Source organism: Echiichthys vipera (genome assembly GCF_963691815.1).
Source record: "Echiichthys vipera genome assembly, chromosome: 23".
NCBI classification, from domain to species: Eukaryota; Metazoa; Chordata; class Actinopteri; order Perciformes; family Trachinidae; genus Echiichthys; species Echiichthys vipera.
Genome location: NC_139848.1, coordinates 3,371,839 through 3,390,348, shown reverse-complemented (window position 1 = coordinate 3,390,348; position 18,510 = coordinate 3,371,839). Strand labels below are relative to the sequence as shown.

At 43.3% G+C, this 18,510-nt stretch overlaps 1 protein-coding gene across 4 annotated transcripts in view; it reads right to left on the bottom strand.

Moving 5' to 3' along the window:
• Nucleotides 1-18,510, bottom strand: part of LOC310964911 (receptor tyrosine-protein kinase erbB-4) — a 232,029-nt gene that overhangs the window by 9,030 nt on the left and 204,489 nt on the right. For 2 of the 4 annotated variants that reach the window (XM_083938223.1, XM_083938224.1), the window contains exons 21-22: nt 3,865-4,026; nt 1,003-1,078 (exon numbers count right to left, since the gene is read on the bottom strand). In XM_083938223.1, the coding sequence (XP_083794349.1) occupies nt 1,003-1,078; nt 3,865-4,026 (238 nt within the window). The remainder of the gene's footprint in view (nt 1-1,002; nt 1,079-3,864; nt 4,027-18,510) is intronic. The other 2 variants (XM_083938225.1, XM_083938226.1) reach the window with 1 other exon arrangement.

The following is an 18,510-nucleotide window of genomic DNA, read 5'->3' as shown; positions in this document are numbered from 1 at the left end:
GTGTGTCTGTCTCTGTCTTTGTGTCTGTCTTTGTCTCTCTCTGTCCATCTGTCTGTCTTTTCTCTCTCTCTCTCCTTCTCTCCCTCTCTCCGGTGCAGACAGATGTGCGTCCTCCACAGAGCTGGGTCTGTCTGACGTTCCTGTCTGTTATAGTGAAGGTGTTCGTCTCCACCGTACTCTACGGGGGAATTGTTGGGTCTCTGTAAATCATAAATAAGTCATAGAGTGTGGTCTTTACCTACTCTGTAAAGTGTCCTCAGATAACTTTTGTTATGATTTGGCACTGTCAATAAAATTGAATTGAATTGAATTAGAAAAAGAAGGAGAAACTAGTCGTGAAGTGAACAAGTATTACTGTTAGTATTAAGAATCAGTGTTTGATCCAACACTCATTTTGGTGAGAAATTTAATTTTTTTAAATGGTTCTCCTCTCTTTCCCATAGCCTTTGCTAACCACCGGAGGATGGTAGCGTGTTGAGGCATCAAAATTGATGCCAAATTGACAAGAATTCTCTTGACTTATGACGTCTTTTGTCTTTTGTTTCAAGAATTATGTTTCCAAGCCGTAATGCTTTGTTAAAATGCCATATTTCTTAAAAGGAGTCTGGCATAATATATTCCTCCGGGAGAAGGATGGGAAATAATCTTAAAAAGAATCTAGTAGCAATTCAATTAAATTTCAGCTCAATTAAATTTTATTTATAGTGCCAAATCATGACAAAAGTTATCTCAGGACACTTTACAAAGTAGGTATACAAACATGCCAATTGTGACCCTGCAAGATCCCCAGTCTGTGCAACTTCTCATTGTCTGAACACTCACATTGTCTTTAGATGTGAGAGGGTGACTTTACACGTCTTTTCAAAGTCTGCTAGTTTATGGTGGGCATAACAGCGCAAAAATGCAAATAAAGGAGACAGGATTTCAGGTCAATGACTTCTTTCCTCCCACAGGTCGTGACGTCTATGCATGCAGCTGAAGGATAATACATTTAGCACCCACCATAACTCCACACGTCACTCTGGTGGGTGAACTTCCTGTAGTGGATGCATTCAAGAGCCATCCATTTAATGGGCATCTGAGAAGAGAGGGATAAACACATGAAGATGGGACTTTTATGATGAAACAAGCCAAAAGTGATGCTTCACAACTATCATATATATTTACACCTCAGTTGTAACAATTTCCATTTTTCTATTTTGCTCAACAATCTAGCGTTTGTCAGAAATTGGAAAATCGACGGTGCTTTCAACCGTATTTTGCTTTTCTCAATAGGTCTCAAGTGCCGTGATTGATTAGCTTTAGTGATAGTCGATAGTGAGCATGCTTTTTAAGATACTACAGCTAAATTATTGTTATTATATTGGGAGCCTGAAGGGTTCACAGCAGGTAGTGTGTGAAATCATAATAATAAAAGCGTCCCTTTGAAATTCCTGACAAGGACAACGCCATGTCCTAACTGCCGTATGATTTCCATATTGACTGTAAGGGGAACTCAGCTGTAGAGACCACCGAACAATTATCTGTCCTTTTTCATGTGAACGCACATATGCACACACATGTTCTAGATCGGTCATCTGAAATACGCCCCCCCCCACTCCCCCTTCACGTGGGAGCCTGACACACACGCTTGCTCTTCGAGGAAATGAGCAGGACGAGGGGAAATGAAATACTCCAGGTTGGAAATGTGTTAGGGCGCCTCCACTTTCATTTCTGCTGATTTTCCTCTCACCGCGCTTCTATTTTCATGTCATATTTGCATGTCTGCTGACAACAGCGCTCATTTATCATCAGCATCGATGGATATCCACATGGAGTCAATCGCTCGGATGGTTGCAAAAATTCACCTGTTCTGATTCATGGAAACAGTTTTTATTTGCCCACAGGTAACAGATCAAACTCAAGATGCAATGGCTACCTCCCGGCCTCCGGCTGAGTAGATGCAGCAATGAACAAGACGATTCAATAAAGAGAGTTGATCAGGACTATTTGCATAGCAAGTCCCACGCGGGGAAAAGAGAGGGGGCTTCTGATTAATGTAGTCTGGGTAACCAAACAAAACAAAGTGATTGGGACTGTGGATGCATTATTAGTTTGGATGAAGTGTTTGGAATTTGTAGTTCACCAGACTTCGTCCGACCAAAAGAGTTTCACAGCTCGGAAACGGTTGTCGCTCTATGACGCCCAAAATACGATATTCCCTTTTTCCCCCCACGCTGAAAGGCCAGATATAACGTAGGAGAAGAAAAAATGAATTACTCTCGGTTGGTAAACAAGAAAATAATGCATCATAACCAACATCTTTGGGTGCAGAAAAGAGTGATTTAATCTGAGGTTAACGCCCCAAAAATCATTCCTCCTTGACTGCACCGAGACGTCGGTTCATCCCACAATAGAGTTTGCACAATAAACATAAATACAGGGCGATGACAACAACTTTACTGTGATTGACTGTATTGAAATCAAAAATGCGTGTATTTGTTTTTCACGTTGCCTATTGATTGGGTCATTTTGTACCTGTTTTGTGTGCATCTTGTTGTCATTTATTTTCTGATTAGTATTGTAAATGATGTTAGCTTTGTTCTGTTTTTTTGGACTTTCTTGACTTTTTGTTATTGCTTATTTTGTGTCCGTTGTGTAAGACTGTGACACATTTCATCTGTTCTTTTCATTATCTTTATTTAATGCCGTGTGGTGCGGTTATGTGTGCGCACATAAAATAAAATACAACAACAGAAAAAGTTAGAGGTGACTATCTTCCTGAGTGTAAGTGCAACACTGTGTCTATGGAGGCATTTTCAGGGTTATGTACTTGGGTGAAAACCAGCCAAGACAGAAAAAGATGTTTTATCTCAGATGTAACTGTATGGACAGACTCTTGAGTCTGTGGGCTATGAAGAATAAACATTTGAGAAAGAAGAAAGAAACATAAAGCATAAAACAATCTACAAACAAAATACTGTAAATGCCACAAGTATTAAAATGCAAACGTATATCAGCCCGTATCATGTGTGGGCGGGCTGTGTAGTTGTTCAGTGCGTAAAAATGTGAATGCACTCAGCTCCAAGGCAATATACTGTACGCATGCAAACATGCAAATGTGCAGGGCAGGGTCGAGCACATACAGAGGTCGTCTTTTTTTTTCTTCTGCTTGTGATACAATAATTATTTAAGCAGTTGCATCTTCTAGCAAGACAAGAGAATTCCAGCACACTGTTCTTTTGCTAGGGGACACAGTTGTGGTGGTTAGCGCTGTCGCCTCACAGCAAGAGGGTTCCTGGTTCGAATCCAAGCTCGGGCCCTTCTGTGTGGAGTTTGCATGTTGTCCCCGTGTCTGCGTGGGTTTTCTCCGGGTTCTCCGGTTTCCTCCCACAGTCCAAAGACGTGCAGGTGTTCGGTTCATTGATGACTCTAAATCACCCGTAGGTGTGAATGGTTGTCTGTCTCTGTTCGTCTCTATGTGTCCTGTGATAGACTGGCGTCCTGTCCAGGGTGGACCCCGCCTCACGCCTGATGTCAGCTGGGATCATTTTATATACTAAATACTTCAGGGACTCATTAAAAATAATAAGTACTTTATATTTACTATTAGAAGTAGCCTTATTTACCATTTTAACAATCAGACTGAACGACTCACCCACTGTACAGTGCTGCACAGATGCACACACGGGTTCACAGAGACGCAGATACGTTTAACCGTGAAGCCTAACAACCTTCCCAGGTCACCAGCCTGTACGTTTTGTTTTATACGTTTTTGTTTGCAGTATTTACAACTGTGTTTATGGATGCTGTGCTGTGTATCAAATCACTGTCAGCCAGGTTAGTACTGTACACGCATAAAAACATGCTCACGCCTCCACTTACACCAACCTTGCCCCCGTCTGCATTGTACTCCTTCTCGTCTGCATCCAGCAGCCGCGCCAGGCCAAAGTCGGTTATCTTAATGTGATTGGGCGATTTCACCAGCACGTTCCGGGCTGCCAGGTCCCTGTGGACCAGCCGCCTCTCCTCCAGGTACATCATCCCCTGAGAGAAAGAAGAGAAAGAGAGAGAGAAAAGAAGTGAAATGACTATCAATCTTCTAATGAAGCCATTTATCCTTTCATATTTCATGAGAGCAGTTTGAGATCGCCGATGCGGTAAATGTCAGCCCCAACATAAAATTATTGTCATAACTGTCATCATCATTAACCTCACACCAACGCATACATTTAGATTCAATCTTTCATCGTCGTTGTAACTCATATATACGACTCTAGGAGACGGAGAAGCTTTTATAGCATCCCAGAGATGTCAGAATGTCAGAAACTCAGACTTTTGACGAGTGAAATGTTGCTGCAGAACAGCCTCTCGAATCACAACTCCAAGTACAGAGCAGAACAAACTCTGAGAACATTCCTGAGATGCAGGGAGCCGAGTGTCTGCAGACAGTTCCTCACATTTTTGTCCATATTAGGTCCCAAATGATGCTAATTTTCGGTTCCTACTTGTAATTTGGGCTTCTGCTTAAGCATCTTTATATTCTTTAATGTTCTAAAAACACATTATTTTCTCATCCTGTCTGTCTGAATAAACCTGTATTCACCCTCTGTCTGAATCATTCTGTTTTAGCGCCTGTCGCTTTAAGACCCCCTGGTGAAAAAGCCCACTCTGCTCTGATTGGTCATCATTTTCGGGTCTTCCTCAACTGCACTCTCTCTGTTTGTGCACCGTCATTGCAGTCAGGAAATGACTGCAATGCCACTTTCTACATATATAGTATATTATAGTTGTGACATCACAGCTGTACAGAAGTCCTGACGGCTCGTCTAAAGACACAGTTTCTGAACACATCTGTGTGCATTTCTCTGTGGATTGAGCTTTTGGATACACTTCTTATACAGTATCTCAACCTGCTTTAATATTTAAAAAAAGACATGGAAATCTCATTTTCTACAATATAGGGCCTTTAACTTGTGCATGGTGTAATATAAACTTAAAAGGTAGCAGTTGCTAACACTAGATATTAATATTTCTAAATGTTTATGGAGGTGAGAGGACATCTTTCAGGAGTAAATTTCTCTCCACTGTTACTGCACCACGCAGTGAGTACAACTAGAAGATAAAACAGGCGCTGCCTGTGGCGACAATGTGTAACATTAATATCTACTTCTTGTAAGGCGTCCAGCTCAAGTGTAATCTTGTTCTGTCATAACTGCGATTGTGTCTCTGACATGTCTCCTCTGTGTCCTCTGTAATTGGCGCCATTTTCAAGATGCATAGACAGGGAGAACAATGGATGTCCTTCCAATTTGTAAACGTTGATTATGAACAGCCATTGAGCAAAGCAAGTAACTGGAAAAACAACAAAGCCTTGAGCGGAGGGAATGGCAACTTTGCTTTGCAGCCTTAATTTGTTGCTCAATGGGCTGAATGGAGCAAGGACTCTTGACAGTTGGACAAAAACCTATTTGCTGCCACAGGAGTGCACCAACAAACACACCTCATCCTTAAACACACTCAGGAGTGCACAGAAACACGTGCCACCTTTACCTCCTGAGCACAGAGAAGCACACACAGTTTCATCATGCCCTCATGGGCACAGACTCACACACAGACACTGTCTTCTGTGCTCAGAGCTGAGCTAAACAGCCAGACAAACAAGCCGGCAAGCAGACAGACAAGGCTGTGCCAGTTGAAGTGTATTAGAGGGGATGCCACTTTGCAGGTGGATCAATAAAAACACCTTGATGAGGAGGGAGCCAGTCATTGTACTGTGCAGACAATGAAAGATTCAACCAAGGCCTACGCCTCCGCGGGACTGAGAGAACCATTTGTCCATTTGAAATACTTACGGTAAAAAAATGAATAATAATAATGAAAATACTGCATATATCTGTGTGTATGTGTGCGTGCGTGCATGCGTGCGTGCGTGTGTGTGTGTGTGTGTGTGTGTGTGTGTGTGTGCGTGCGTGCGTGCGTGCGTGCGTGCGTGTGGGGGGGCACATTATGTTGAAATGCTCGTCAGACAAATTTGAGGATAAATCGATAGCGCCGACGTCTGGCCCGCTCCTGGCTGAGCCCTCATCCATCATCCGCCGGCCTCCCGGAGACAGGCGCGTAGACACACACACGCACGTGCTGACAGAGACCACCCAGAGACCCCCTATACGCTAAAGCAAGACATATTTCACCAAGCATGCTCTGTAACTCTCGCAGTATTTCTATCTGTTAGTCGTTTTGCATGTCTCTCACTCTCTTTCTCTTTTATCTAGGCTGCTTCCTACTTCCATATCCTGTGTCCTTCACTTCTTCTTTCCTTGACAATATTCTGGAAAAAGGCCCAAAACACCCCACTCTCACTGAAAGTGTATTTAAAATAGATTACTTATGTGGGGTTCAGGCAGGCAATCAATAACAACGCTGATTACAATAAGCCCGAAGACGACCACGCCACGCAATATTTATCCCCGATGTCAACGTCGGGAGGAATTAGGAATCAATGGCCCGCACAGTCCATTAATACACTTCGACTTAAAGTGACAGGCCAATGAGGGGAGGCCATCGCAATGACAGGGGGGGTGTACAGCAGCTCAAGGAGCCAATTAATTTTCAGCCACTCCGGGCGGTAAACAACAGCGTCCCAGCGGAGGATGTGGGGGCAGCCTTGGTTTCAGGCTGAAAGCGTCCCGCTGATGACACTGCTTTAACACCGCCCAAGTGTTTGAATATATGGAGTCCTGAGGTCCTGGGGTGATTACATAACTTGTATATTGTCAATCATATAGGCATCTACAGAATAAGCGATTAAACCTGCCATGTTTGGTAAACAACATTACTGTTATGCTGTGGAGCCTTAAACATACGTTCTAACCTGTGTTGACAGGTAGAGATGGTCTCTGTCATCTCTTGTAGAGCAAAATTCAAACATATTTAAAGGTACCAGATTTAAAGAATTAGAATTTCATGTCTTTATTAATTTTAAAGCAGATTGCGGTATAAATATTATGAGAGTTCAAAACACTCATCCACAGAGAAATGCACAGAGTCTGAATTTAGAAAATGTCGCCTCAGTGCTGTTACAGTCAATCCACGGCTTCAATGACGGTGCAGAGACGCCGAGAGCGCAGATGTGTAAGACCTGGAAATGCTGACTAATACGAGCAGACTGGGCTTTTTCAGGACTGTGGTCTTAAAGAGTCAGGCGCTAAAACAGAGTGTTTCAGACAGAGAGTGAATACAGGTATATTCAGACAGACAATATAAGAAAAGAAATCTTGCAAAAACAGCTTTTATGAATAGTGAGTAATTAAAGTTCCTGCCTGTATAAGAAAAGTAAGGTCGCAACAACAGCCTTTATGAGTAGTGAGTAATTAAAGGAGAAATCACTTTGTGCTCAGCCATTTTTTTTTTCTGTGGATTAGCAAATCCTCCGTCTGCGTCAGAGGAAGAGCTACATTCGGAGTCGTGCACCACTACAAACTTTGCACTAAGCTGTTGCACTCAAAGTTCAAAGTATAGCTTTATGGCTGAACTTTAAAGGCAAGATGATGTATTGGTTGATTTGCAAAAATTGAGGGAAAATGCATCTTGTCTGAGTTCAATAAAACACTTTAAATGTATACAACAGTTTCATGTAAAAAGGAACACTTGTGTGCACAGGAGTTATATCATTTATGGGATAACTGACGCAAGTATTATTATTATTATTATGTCTTTTTTAAATGTCTGCAGGTTTTTGCATTTGAACTAAATGATAAAATTGTTACATATAACCTCATGAAAGGTGACTCGGAAGAGAAAAATAAGGTGGCAGAGAGCGTACAAAGATTTCAAGGGCATCAGATCATATTCGTCCAGAACTTGTACCTAAAAAAAAATCCCAATTTTCAAGGTATTGAAGCAAAACCTTTTAGTGTTTGTGTGAAAGCCTGACAGGCTGGGGAGGGCGGCTAAAATACAGCATTAAGGCCTGAAATGTATTTCCATTTACTACGCCAAATGACATCATGCGGTACGCTGAAGCTCCAAAATGGTAGAAGTCCACTCTGGAAATAAGGGACATGTTAGATTTTGTCACACTGCTCACACTGCATGCGTTTCATTTGCATGGTAGGTAGCAGTCTCATGGTGGGGCACGATTTCAATGTTAATGCTGACATTTGGTCAGAACCAACAGCAGCAGCTTTGAATACATCTGTCCGGTTCAGGAGAGGCCTCCAGAAAACACGTACTTGAACCCTGTATTACAGGTCTCGTGAGAGCTTTTCCCAGCTCCCACAGCACACAGAGAGCTTTGTGGGCCACATGCTACACTTGAGAATAAAGGTTAAGGGTCCAGCCGCACTGCTGCACACCCCACATGACACCGTGGTGTGTTTTAAGCCCTCAGAGCATGAAGTGCTATTATAATACTTTGAAATGCGAAATATTTGAATAAACAAAAACATTGTACTTTGTGAAACTTTACGATAGCTGTTAAGCTAAGACCTTTGCAAGAGTCACAGTGTGCTTTAGGGCAAGTCTACAAATAGTCAAACTATTTGTGCAGCTAAATGTTCCACCGCCATGCTACTTCGGGCGTTAGCCATCTTTGCATCCAACTCACATGTTCCCCTTCCTCATAGTATATCTTTGGGGCGGCAGTAGCTCAGTCCATAGGTGACTTGGACATGAATGGAGCGTGGACTGGTGGCTGGAGAAGTGCCAGTTTATCTCCTGGGCACTGCCGAGACGCTGTTGAGCAAGGCACCGAACCCCGGGGTCACTGGCAGCCCCCCTCGCTCTGACATCTCTCCATAATTACATGTATATAGGTCCTGTCTGTGCATGTGTGTGTATTTCGGGCCTGTGTGTGTAACATGAATAATAATAGAGTGAAAAAATTGAATTTCCCCATTGCGGGAGAAATTCTTCTTCTTCTTCTTCTATGAGCAATATAGAGAAAATAATGCTTTAAATTGTTTATTTCCTCAGTTTAAGACTTAAGTCAAATTCCTTGTGAGAGCATGTGGTTTGTTGTGAATACTTATTCTTTATAGTTTATCCCTGTCTGACCCTGCAATGGCTACCAGGCAGGATAAAATCAGATTTTTTTAAACACCATCGAAGGTCTTTCTTCATCTCTGCAGAGTCAGTGATTGTTTACACGGACTAAAAGTTCTCTAAAGCACGAAGTGGACCAGGTCATGACTGGTCTGTGACCCATTAGCACCTTCTTTCAAGCTGGAAAAAAAGATCTAAGTCTTCAGTAATGGAAGAAAACAAGAGAATGAAACCAGGCATGAGAAAAGTGTAGAGTAGTGTGGAACTGCAGGGAGCAGTACACCTCAGCAGGAGAGAGAGATGCTGCGGAATAAAAGATTTGGGTATAAAGGAGAGCAGTTGGAGGGTAAGTGGAGGAAGAGGAGGACGGACATGATGGTGTGCAGGAGGTCATGAATTCAACTTCTTCAGCAGATCTGGTGTTTCTCTGTGATGTTACCAACATGAGCTATACACTAACATGAAGTGGCTTGTTTTGTACAACTTTTCTGTATTTGTTGCCAGGCAACATGCTTTTTGAGGATGCACTGGGAACCATCAGTGGTTAATTTGTTTTAATGATACACCTCCTGGGAACAAAGGCTTGCACAGTGTCCCTGAGCTATAGTTAATGTGGGAATTCATGTCAAGTTAAGATGGAGGGAAAAAAAAGAAGGCAGCATGCTTAGTTTCTCACAGGAACCAGGAGGCGGGGTGTCTGTTTCCAGAGGGAGCGATAAGAGCACTGCAGGTGGTGCACCCCCTCCATCTCCTGCCAAAATCCCCCGCCACCGCCCTATCAAATGGGCAAAGAGGCAGCAACAATGTGAGCAATATGGGACTGTCCGCACACCGAGAACTGGGACCAGTGCGATAAGGAGCGTGCACAATGGGTCTGCTCAGGTGGTGCAGGTGGTCGTCTGTCATGCGCTGTGCTGCACGGGAGATAGAATGGAAGGCATTCCCACCGAGCTGGCAGTCTCCAATCCTCTCGGCCTTTGTGTTGTGTGTGTTAGAGGGAAAGGGAAATAGAAGGATGGCGAATGAGCCAGTCAATATCCAGATGTGCCTCTCTTTAATGGTGAATATATTCACTCATTGTTATGCATATATTTCTAAAACGCTTAACACCCTGGATGAGCACGAAGCAATTTGCAAAAATAAAGGAAAAATGGGACTTTAGATAATATCCTCAGGTAGTGTACTGTCTAGAATGATCTCTGTGGGCACCAGTGAGCAGGGTGTGAACTAGAGGGTAGCCATGGGGAGCTGGACTCCTCGTCATAAGACACGCGCTCCCCGGAAAACATGACTTGTGCTACATTTTGGAGTGGGGTCTCTAAAACAACAAAAATGACAAGTATTAACCATTACAATTAAGTGAAATAACACTCGGCGGGGTCACTATAACGTGGGGATTTGAAGATGGAAGCATATCCGGCAGGTCGCCGGTTCGCATCCGGTTCATGGCGGGTGACCAAAAAAACGTCATTTGAAATACTCCCTTTTGCACAAGATATCACCCGGGTATTATTGCGGGGGAACATATAGCTGTTATTATTATTTAATATTCTATATTTCCCTGTGTTTTACTTGCGTTAGGAGGCTTAAAGATTGGGCCCCTGCCTTATCCAGATGTGCCTCTCTTTAATCGTGCGTATATTCACTCATTGTTATGCATATATTTCTAAAGCGCTTAACACCCTGGTTGAGCACGAAGCAATTTGCAAAAATAAAGGAAAAAGGGGACTTTAGATAATATCCTCAGGTGGTGTACTGTCTTGAATGATCTCTGTGGGCACCAGTGAGCAGGGTGTGAACTAGAGGGTAGCCATGGGGAGCTGGACTCCTCGTCATAAGACACGGGCTCCCCTGAAAACATGACTTGTGCTTAATTTTGGGGTGGGGTCTCTGAAACATGAACAATATGCTATTTTTGCCAGGAATTTCTATGTTTTTGTCCAGGGTGGACCCCGCCTCATGCCTGATGTCAGTTGGGATCGGCTCCAGCCCCCCCGCGACCCCGACCCCGGGATAAGCGGATGAAGATGAATGAATGAATGAATGAATCTTTATCACCATGGAGCATACGTACGATTAGGCTGTTACTGATGTACGATTCATGCATGAGGGTTATTTATCACTAACTCATTTTCAGAAACATGCGGACATGCTACATGCTAGCCTTGCCGTCACCATCGAGGCTGTGCAATATCAGAAAACTTCCCTCATTTTAACTAAAAGATCAGAACACGCACACAGTCTGCACTCTGAATTGCTATTATTCATTCTTGTGTTTGTAGTCAACGTATGGATATGTCAAAGAAGACAAGGACATTTTTGGATTTACCAAAGCCACAAGACTCCATCAACCAGTGCAGATAAATTATCAATACAGTAGCCATATTTAACAACAGCTCAGTGGTGGCACAGCAGTCGGCGTGTAGGCCCATTTCCTCCGCATTCAGCCGTTCTGTACCCACAGCGCAGGCAAAAATGCATCTATCTATCAACCTGAGTGTGTTTATCCATGTGTGTGCATCTGGGAGTGTGAGGGGGGTATGCATAGTGTGAGATAACGCAAGAGAGGGTGAAATTCCCTCAGTGGGAGTGGAGTCTAAGAACAATGTCGGAACTTATCAGCGCTTGATGTCTTCCTGCTTCCGTTCTTAATTACCTCCACCTCAAGAGAGGCAGCCGAATGTGAAATCATCTAAGCTCTGTTGCCATGATCTCAACTCCCCTGCTGGACAGAGAGATCCTTCCGAAATGTCACTGTGCAGGCAATAAAAGACTGCTGCTGGCAAATTTACATGAGCAAATGTCAATATTTTTTTGGCTGCTGCGGTGGAATTAGAAAGGGGGAAACAGCTACTTTTTGATCAGGGAGATTAATTGAGGTTTCCCCGGTGACACAAAGTTGCAATTCTTTAAAGTTATCTCAAATGGAAAAAAAAAACACATTCTTCAGGTCAATGATTAGCTGTAACAAAGGATGACTTTTGCAACGATGCGGTTAACTGTCCTTTCTGGGTGACGCCGCCATCAGAGCATCAATTAACAGCCAGGAGTGAGACGCTGGTAAGTCAGAGACGGCCCATGCAGCTGTGAGGACAGTGAGGACGGGTTTCACCTAAAGCTCCGCAGCCTCTGAGTCTAACAGGTGATGCAAACAGAGAGGAAAGAAGCATGACGATATCTGATCCTTATTTCAATCAGGCTATACACTTACTCACTTCACACTACTGCCTATAATGTGTCCGCTACCTGCTGTGACACTAAGAATTTATAATTTTTAATTGCAGTGGATAATTATCACAGTGATAAGCCGTCGGACTTGATTCGACCTACCCACTGACCTGGCTACTTGTGAGAAGGAGCGTGAGGGCGAAAGCACACCATGTGTACTTAAACTCTTGATTGAAAGTGCGTCTGCACACAAATGAGTGTTATTACCATGTTCAGTCCTGTTTGTTTGCAATACGGCTGCTAATACCAAGAAAATGGAAACTTGATTGCACAAATTGATTTGGGCGGGAACCTGGCAAAATCACTCGTTTTATGATTTCTTTTAGGACTTGATAATGGAAGTTTTATGAAGTCAGCAGATTTCAGAGAATTGCTGCAAAATTGCTGCTGCCGCGTGCATATGCCTTTGTCTAATCAGCACCGGCCTCAGACATCATGAGTAATGGGTGCGTATGTAGAGAGAGGTGACCAATCCAATCAGGTCTTCCTACCCAGTGGATCTGGCAGTCAAATCCCTCCCCTTATGCATCCTTGAGCACTGCTGATCCTTACAGATAATTAGAAAGACTCGGGGGGCTTATCCCTCCACCGCCAGCTCTCCTCATCACCTCCTACTCTTCCACCACCCCGTTTCCTCGTTTTGTTGCATCAGCATGGACATGTTCATACCCTTGGGGACTGGTCCGTGCGTGTGTGTGTGTGTGTGTGAGAGAGAATTTGTGAGCGGCGCAGGATGCACGTTAGTTTGCTTTATTTTTTATGATGTAGAGTAGAATTATAGTTTGCACTGTTTGGTAATCACGGCGGGATGCGTTTCCCGACATGCTCCGAGATGCAAAGAATTGTGGGATTGCATTATTAATGAAGCCCCTGGGAAATGAAGTGCGGAGCATGGATCACTAACACATAGGCTGCTGACAGTATTAAATCCCCTATAACTAAGCATAATGTGTGTTAGTAGAAAATATAGACTGAAATAAGGGAAATTGAATGTATAGTGACACATCAGTCATTCTCTACATATCAGTGTTGCTTCCATTTAAAAAGTATTTTCAGCCAGTTTATACACACGAGTGAAGTATGCATCTGGAATAGCATCGTAATAGGTTCTATCAATCAAGTTAGTTACAAAAATGAAATAGGCTGGAAGCTTAATGAAAATGGATCCGAAATGCAACCAAACTCTAACTTATGCCCCTCAAAAGTGCATTTAACACGGCCCAAATAGATAGGAAGTGCTGACTGCTACAGCTCCATCAACATTATCCATCCATACATCCCATCAGACTCCGCATGTTCAGCCTGTCAATGATAACTGTGCTGAGGTGAGAAACATGCATCACCTCCAGGCTGCATCCCGTTTGCTCATTAACCATTAGCAGGAATTGAAATGGACGTTGTTGACAGGAGTCATGTTACTCTTCAGTTCATAATCATAATTGCCTTTCAGTGTACAGCCCAATGTTTCCACCACTCTAGAGTTAATTGCTCCTACTGTAGCATATTGTATTGACACCTTAAGGAGGAACAAGCAGTGATATATTGTATTCTTTTTTAAAAGAAATCATATTCAGGGCATTTTTTGCAGAAATATGTGCAGCATGAGTATTTTCTTCCTGCCTATGGTGGTGTTGAGGAGCCTTTGCCAGCCAGTTGACTTGTGTTTTCAATGAGGGATACAGAGAGGCACTCAAGATGTACGAGCGCAATCTATACAAGACAAAGACAAAGACAGGGAAACAATGTGTTGAAGACAGAAACAAAGAAACGTCCTTGGGGTGCTATAAGGAGCAGAAGAAGTGGGAAGAAAGTGATGTTCACATAGAAAAGCCCAGTGATCTGATGCCATGTGGACAGGTTTTAGCACCACATGTCTATGAAGTTGACCTGGTTGACATCCTGATAAGACTACATGTGTCCAGGTGCACATGACCATGTTTCATGAGTCCATTAAGACATTCCTCTCATTCAGATGAGATGACATGATAGACACAAAAGCACAGGAGAAGGAAGCGATTTGATTCAGAGACTAGAATCCATCCTCCACTGAGGGAGGGGAAGATGAAGGATATGTGCTGAGGGATGCAGGGAGGAAGGGACAGTGTTAAGGCTTGGCTAATGAGTACAGGCGAGATGTGTTTGCTCAGCATAGAGCGGCGTTTGCCGGGAAGCGAATGCCACAGAGGGCTCCACACTAAGCTTGACCAGATTGGATCTCCTGCCATCGGGTGGCATCTCCCGGGGAGGGCCACCGCAGGATGCAAATCTAAACACACACACACTCTGATGTTGATGTGGAAGCGTACACAACTGTGCGCCCAAAAAATATTAACACATGAACGCACACATATAGGCTCAAAGATCAGGAGACAAATTTAAAGGTACCCAGATTTTCATTTTCCGTTTCCATGACGAAGCAGTGGGGTGATGAGAGATGTTTGCTGATCTGGTTGGAAAAGAAATGTGTGTGTGAGCGGGCACTGGAGACTTTTCCTCGTGCTCGGTTATCCACACACACAGCTGTAAACATGTGCTGCAAATTTAAACGATCATGCCAATTTATCCACAGAATTAAGTTCACCTTGGAGAAATGATTTCAGGTCGGTAGTCAGCGCTATCATTAGCACTGTCAATCTGTAAAAGGCCATCCAAGGAAGCCATGACAGCAGAGCTCGACTTTAACTGGAGGCTTTCCCTTCAGGGCATGTTGTGCTAATGTCAGTCCACGAGTTTGCCAGTGGGGATGTTTATATGAAGCACTTCTACTCCCTCAACACTCACAAACTAAATGCCTGAATGTGGCCTAGATTCAGGCCCCAGTCAAGCAGCCGTCCCCACCAAAAACCAATCAAGACCCTCGTCCAGTGCAGGCTTCACTGCCAAAGCCAATCATTTCACAGGCAGGACAGCGACTTGCTGAATCTATTCTACCTCCATTATACTGAGCCTGAGGAGAGAGACTGTGAAAGGAAGACAGAGAGGAGAGGAGAGGAGGCAAATTAAAAGACTCCCGTAGCCTCACATACACTCAGTTCCGATCCCATATTTAATTCAGTGATTGATTTGTTCATTAAAATACATCCCAAACCTAATTATTCCATTAATAATCCAAAACCCTGATGAAAAAAAATGCTCTGTATATGTGTGTGTGTGTGTGTGTGTGTGTGTGTGTGTGTGTGTGTGTGAGAGAGTGAGAGTGATAAAGAAAAGATGGAGACATGAGGGAGATGCAAAGAGACACAGAATGCAGGAACGAGGTCTTGTTTTTATTGCACTGAGAAAGTTTTCTACAAACACACGCGTGTGCACGCCCACGCACACACACACGCGCACACACACACACACACACGCACACGCACACGCACACGCACACACACACACACACACGCACACGCACACGCACACGCACACGCACACACACACACACAAGCAAGGTCATTCGAGGATATGTGTGCTTGCAGTGGGTAATGAAGAGGGAGATGTAGCACAAACTTTGACCTGCATTAACACAACCACCATGGAAACAGGAGACTTAGATGTTTGTAAGTGGATGGAGGAAAAGGAAAAGGAAGCGAGAGGTGAGGCAGAAAAGGAAGAGCAGGGGAGAGAAAGGGGAAGTAAATAGAAGAGAAGAGGAAACAAAAGGAGGAAAAGGACATGATGGATGAAGAGAGCAAAGGAAACAAAGAAAAGGGCATGAAAAGAACGTAAAGGAAAGAATAGGTAAAGAAATAAAGACAAAAAAGGAAGGGAAGGGGAAGGTGAAGGAGAGGAAAAGAAAGATTGGGACTAATAAATTAGAAGCCATTCACACAGATTTAAAGAGACCTCTGTGTGTGTCCTGTATAATGTGTGTAAGTGTATATGTGTGCCGTCAGTCATTGTGTGTGTGGCAGTGGGAGTGGGGCAGCCCTGAGTGTGGCTGGAGATTAATGGGGGCCATTATCTCAATGCCCAAAACACTCAGTGATGAAGAGTCACTGCCTGGCGACAGGCCTCGTCCAATCAATTTGCAGCGCAGCGGTCACCTGCCCGGGTCAGAGCCCACACACGGCCAGTGTTTTTTCTGTTGTTGTGGCGATGGCACGGGGGGGGGGTAAGGGTTTGGCAGACGGCCACCACATTATGGTGAAATAGTAAAACAGTGAGTTTCTCTCCGCCTGGTTCGTATGGTTGGAATCTAGCACGGACAGACTGCACGCACCATTTCTCTCTCTCTCTCTAAACACGCCACGATGAATTTCAAGTACGTTCACTCATGAACTCACTTTAAGGTCACCAACATACATTACCGGGAAATATGCAAAAGAGATTTGTTAAGAGAGAAAGTAGTTGCAAATTAAGAGGAACTGAAGTCTTAGCATCAAACCAAAGGAAAGATGCATCTCAACTCAACGTGTCAGTCTGTGGAACAATTTAAAGACTGAAATTAAAACTTCTTAACCACTTTTTATTTTCAAGAAACGTGTAGAAGCGCTGTTATCAGAAACATGTGATGATGCTATTTAGCAGAAAAAGTGAATTTTTAGTTTGTATTCGTTCTGCAAAGTCGACATATGTTAGCGCACCAAATTGGATTTTTCTTTTACCATTATTTGCGAAATGCTGACGAGGGGCAGACGTTATATGTTTATCTTCTTTCTGCTCCCTTTCATTTCTTTTCTAAAGAATGAAATAAAAATAAAAATGAAAATGAAAATGAAACAAAGGCACTTGTACTTCAGTATTTCCATTGCATGCTACATTTTGTGGTAACAGCATCAGGCGCCCACTGTGCTTATCATACACTTAACTGTGGCATTGCTTCTTTTATTTAAATGAACAATTTGGGGAAAAGCGTTTAGCTTAGCATAACGACTGAAAAACACAGGGGAAACGTTTAGCCTAACTGTGTTTGGAAGTTAACACAATCTGAGTGGGTTTTAAAGGTGCTTACAAGATCGTCTTATTACCTTCAGACGTAGCCAGGATAGCTGTTTCCCCCTGTTTTCAGTCTATGTGCTAAGCTAAGCTAAGCTATCCGTCTGCTAGCTTCAGCTTCATATTGAACCGACAGATATGAGACTGGTATCAATATTCTCATTAAACTTTCTGAAACTAGGTGAAAAAAATGTGATGCTCAACTTCCCCTTTAGGTAAATAACCTCAATACTTGTTTATAGCTATAAGGTCGTTTTAATAAATGTGTCCACTGTGTCCTATGATCCTCTGCTGTAAATATGTTTTCCCACTCTCTCTCTCTCTCTCTGTTAGAGACCTTCTCCCCCCTCCCATCCTCTCCTCTGTCCTCTATCTTAACAACACCCTTTTCAAAGCTGACTGAAGACTAAGGGAAGATGATTCTCGCCTTTGCTAGAAAATTGTGTGTCTTCCGAAGGATGCTGTTGCTCCTGGAGGACAGGTTCCCCATCATTACCTTGAGAGTGTGAAGATCACTCAGAGAAGAGGGGCTCAGCGTTATTTATTCGGCTCACATGCCCAAACACACACGGGCATGTGCTCAGAAACACACCGAGAGACACAGAGACGCACACACGAACGGAGAGACACGTTAACGCTTGTGGATACACCGCTGAGGATGTCTGTCTTTTCCTGGCTGGAAAATATCTCGGGGCTATGTGAGGGAGGACTTGTGAGGAGGATCCATGAGGCTAATATAACAGAGAAGAAACACCCTATCTGGCTTTAAAGCTGCGAGCATTAAGTTCAACTCCATGCGCTCCGGTTGTGTGATCTGGAAAACACATGCTGTTAAATGTGAGTCCCTGCTGGAACTGGGAACACAGACCTGAGATCAGTAAATGAGTGGAATCAAATGCATCCATGAGTAGTTTGGTGGAGTTTAGCTCAGTTTTTAGCCATGGACGCTGGCAACATCGCTCAAGGGGTGGCTCACCACTTTGGACCAGACACGTCTAAACAATCGTCATGACATTTTGTACAGATCCAGATGGGCAATATAATATTTATTATCAAAGAAATATAAAAATGTCTATCACATATATATGTTTCTATATGGTTTCCATATTGCATTGTCAAAAAATTACAGTTGAACTACGTGCAGTAATTACATTATTGAGCTGATGCTTCTGATCCTTGCATGTTGTGTTCATTTTGCACTAAAGTTCCTAATAAAATGATCATCAATGAAACTTAAATGATACTTATCCATAAAGTCATGTACTTCATACACGCGGGAGTACACAAAAATAGTACCTAAATAAATACTTTTGTGGTTTTTTCATATACTGAAGACTA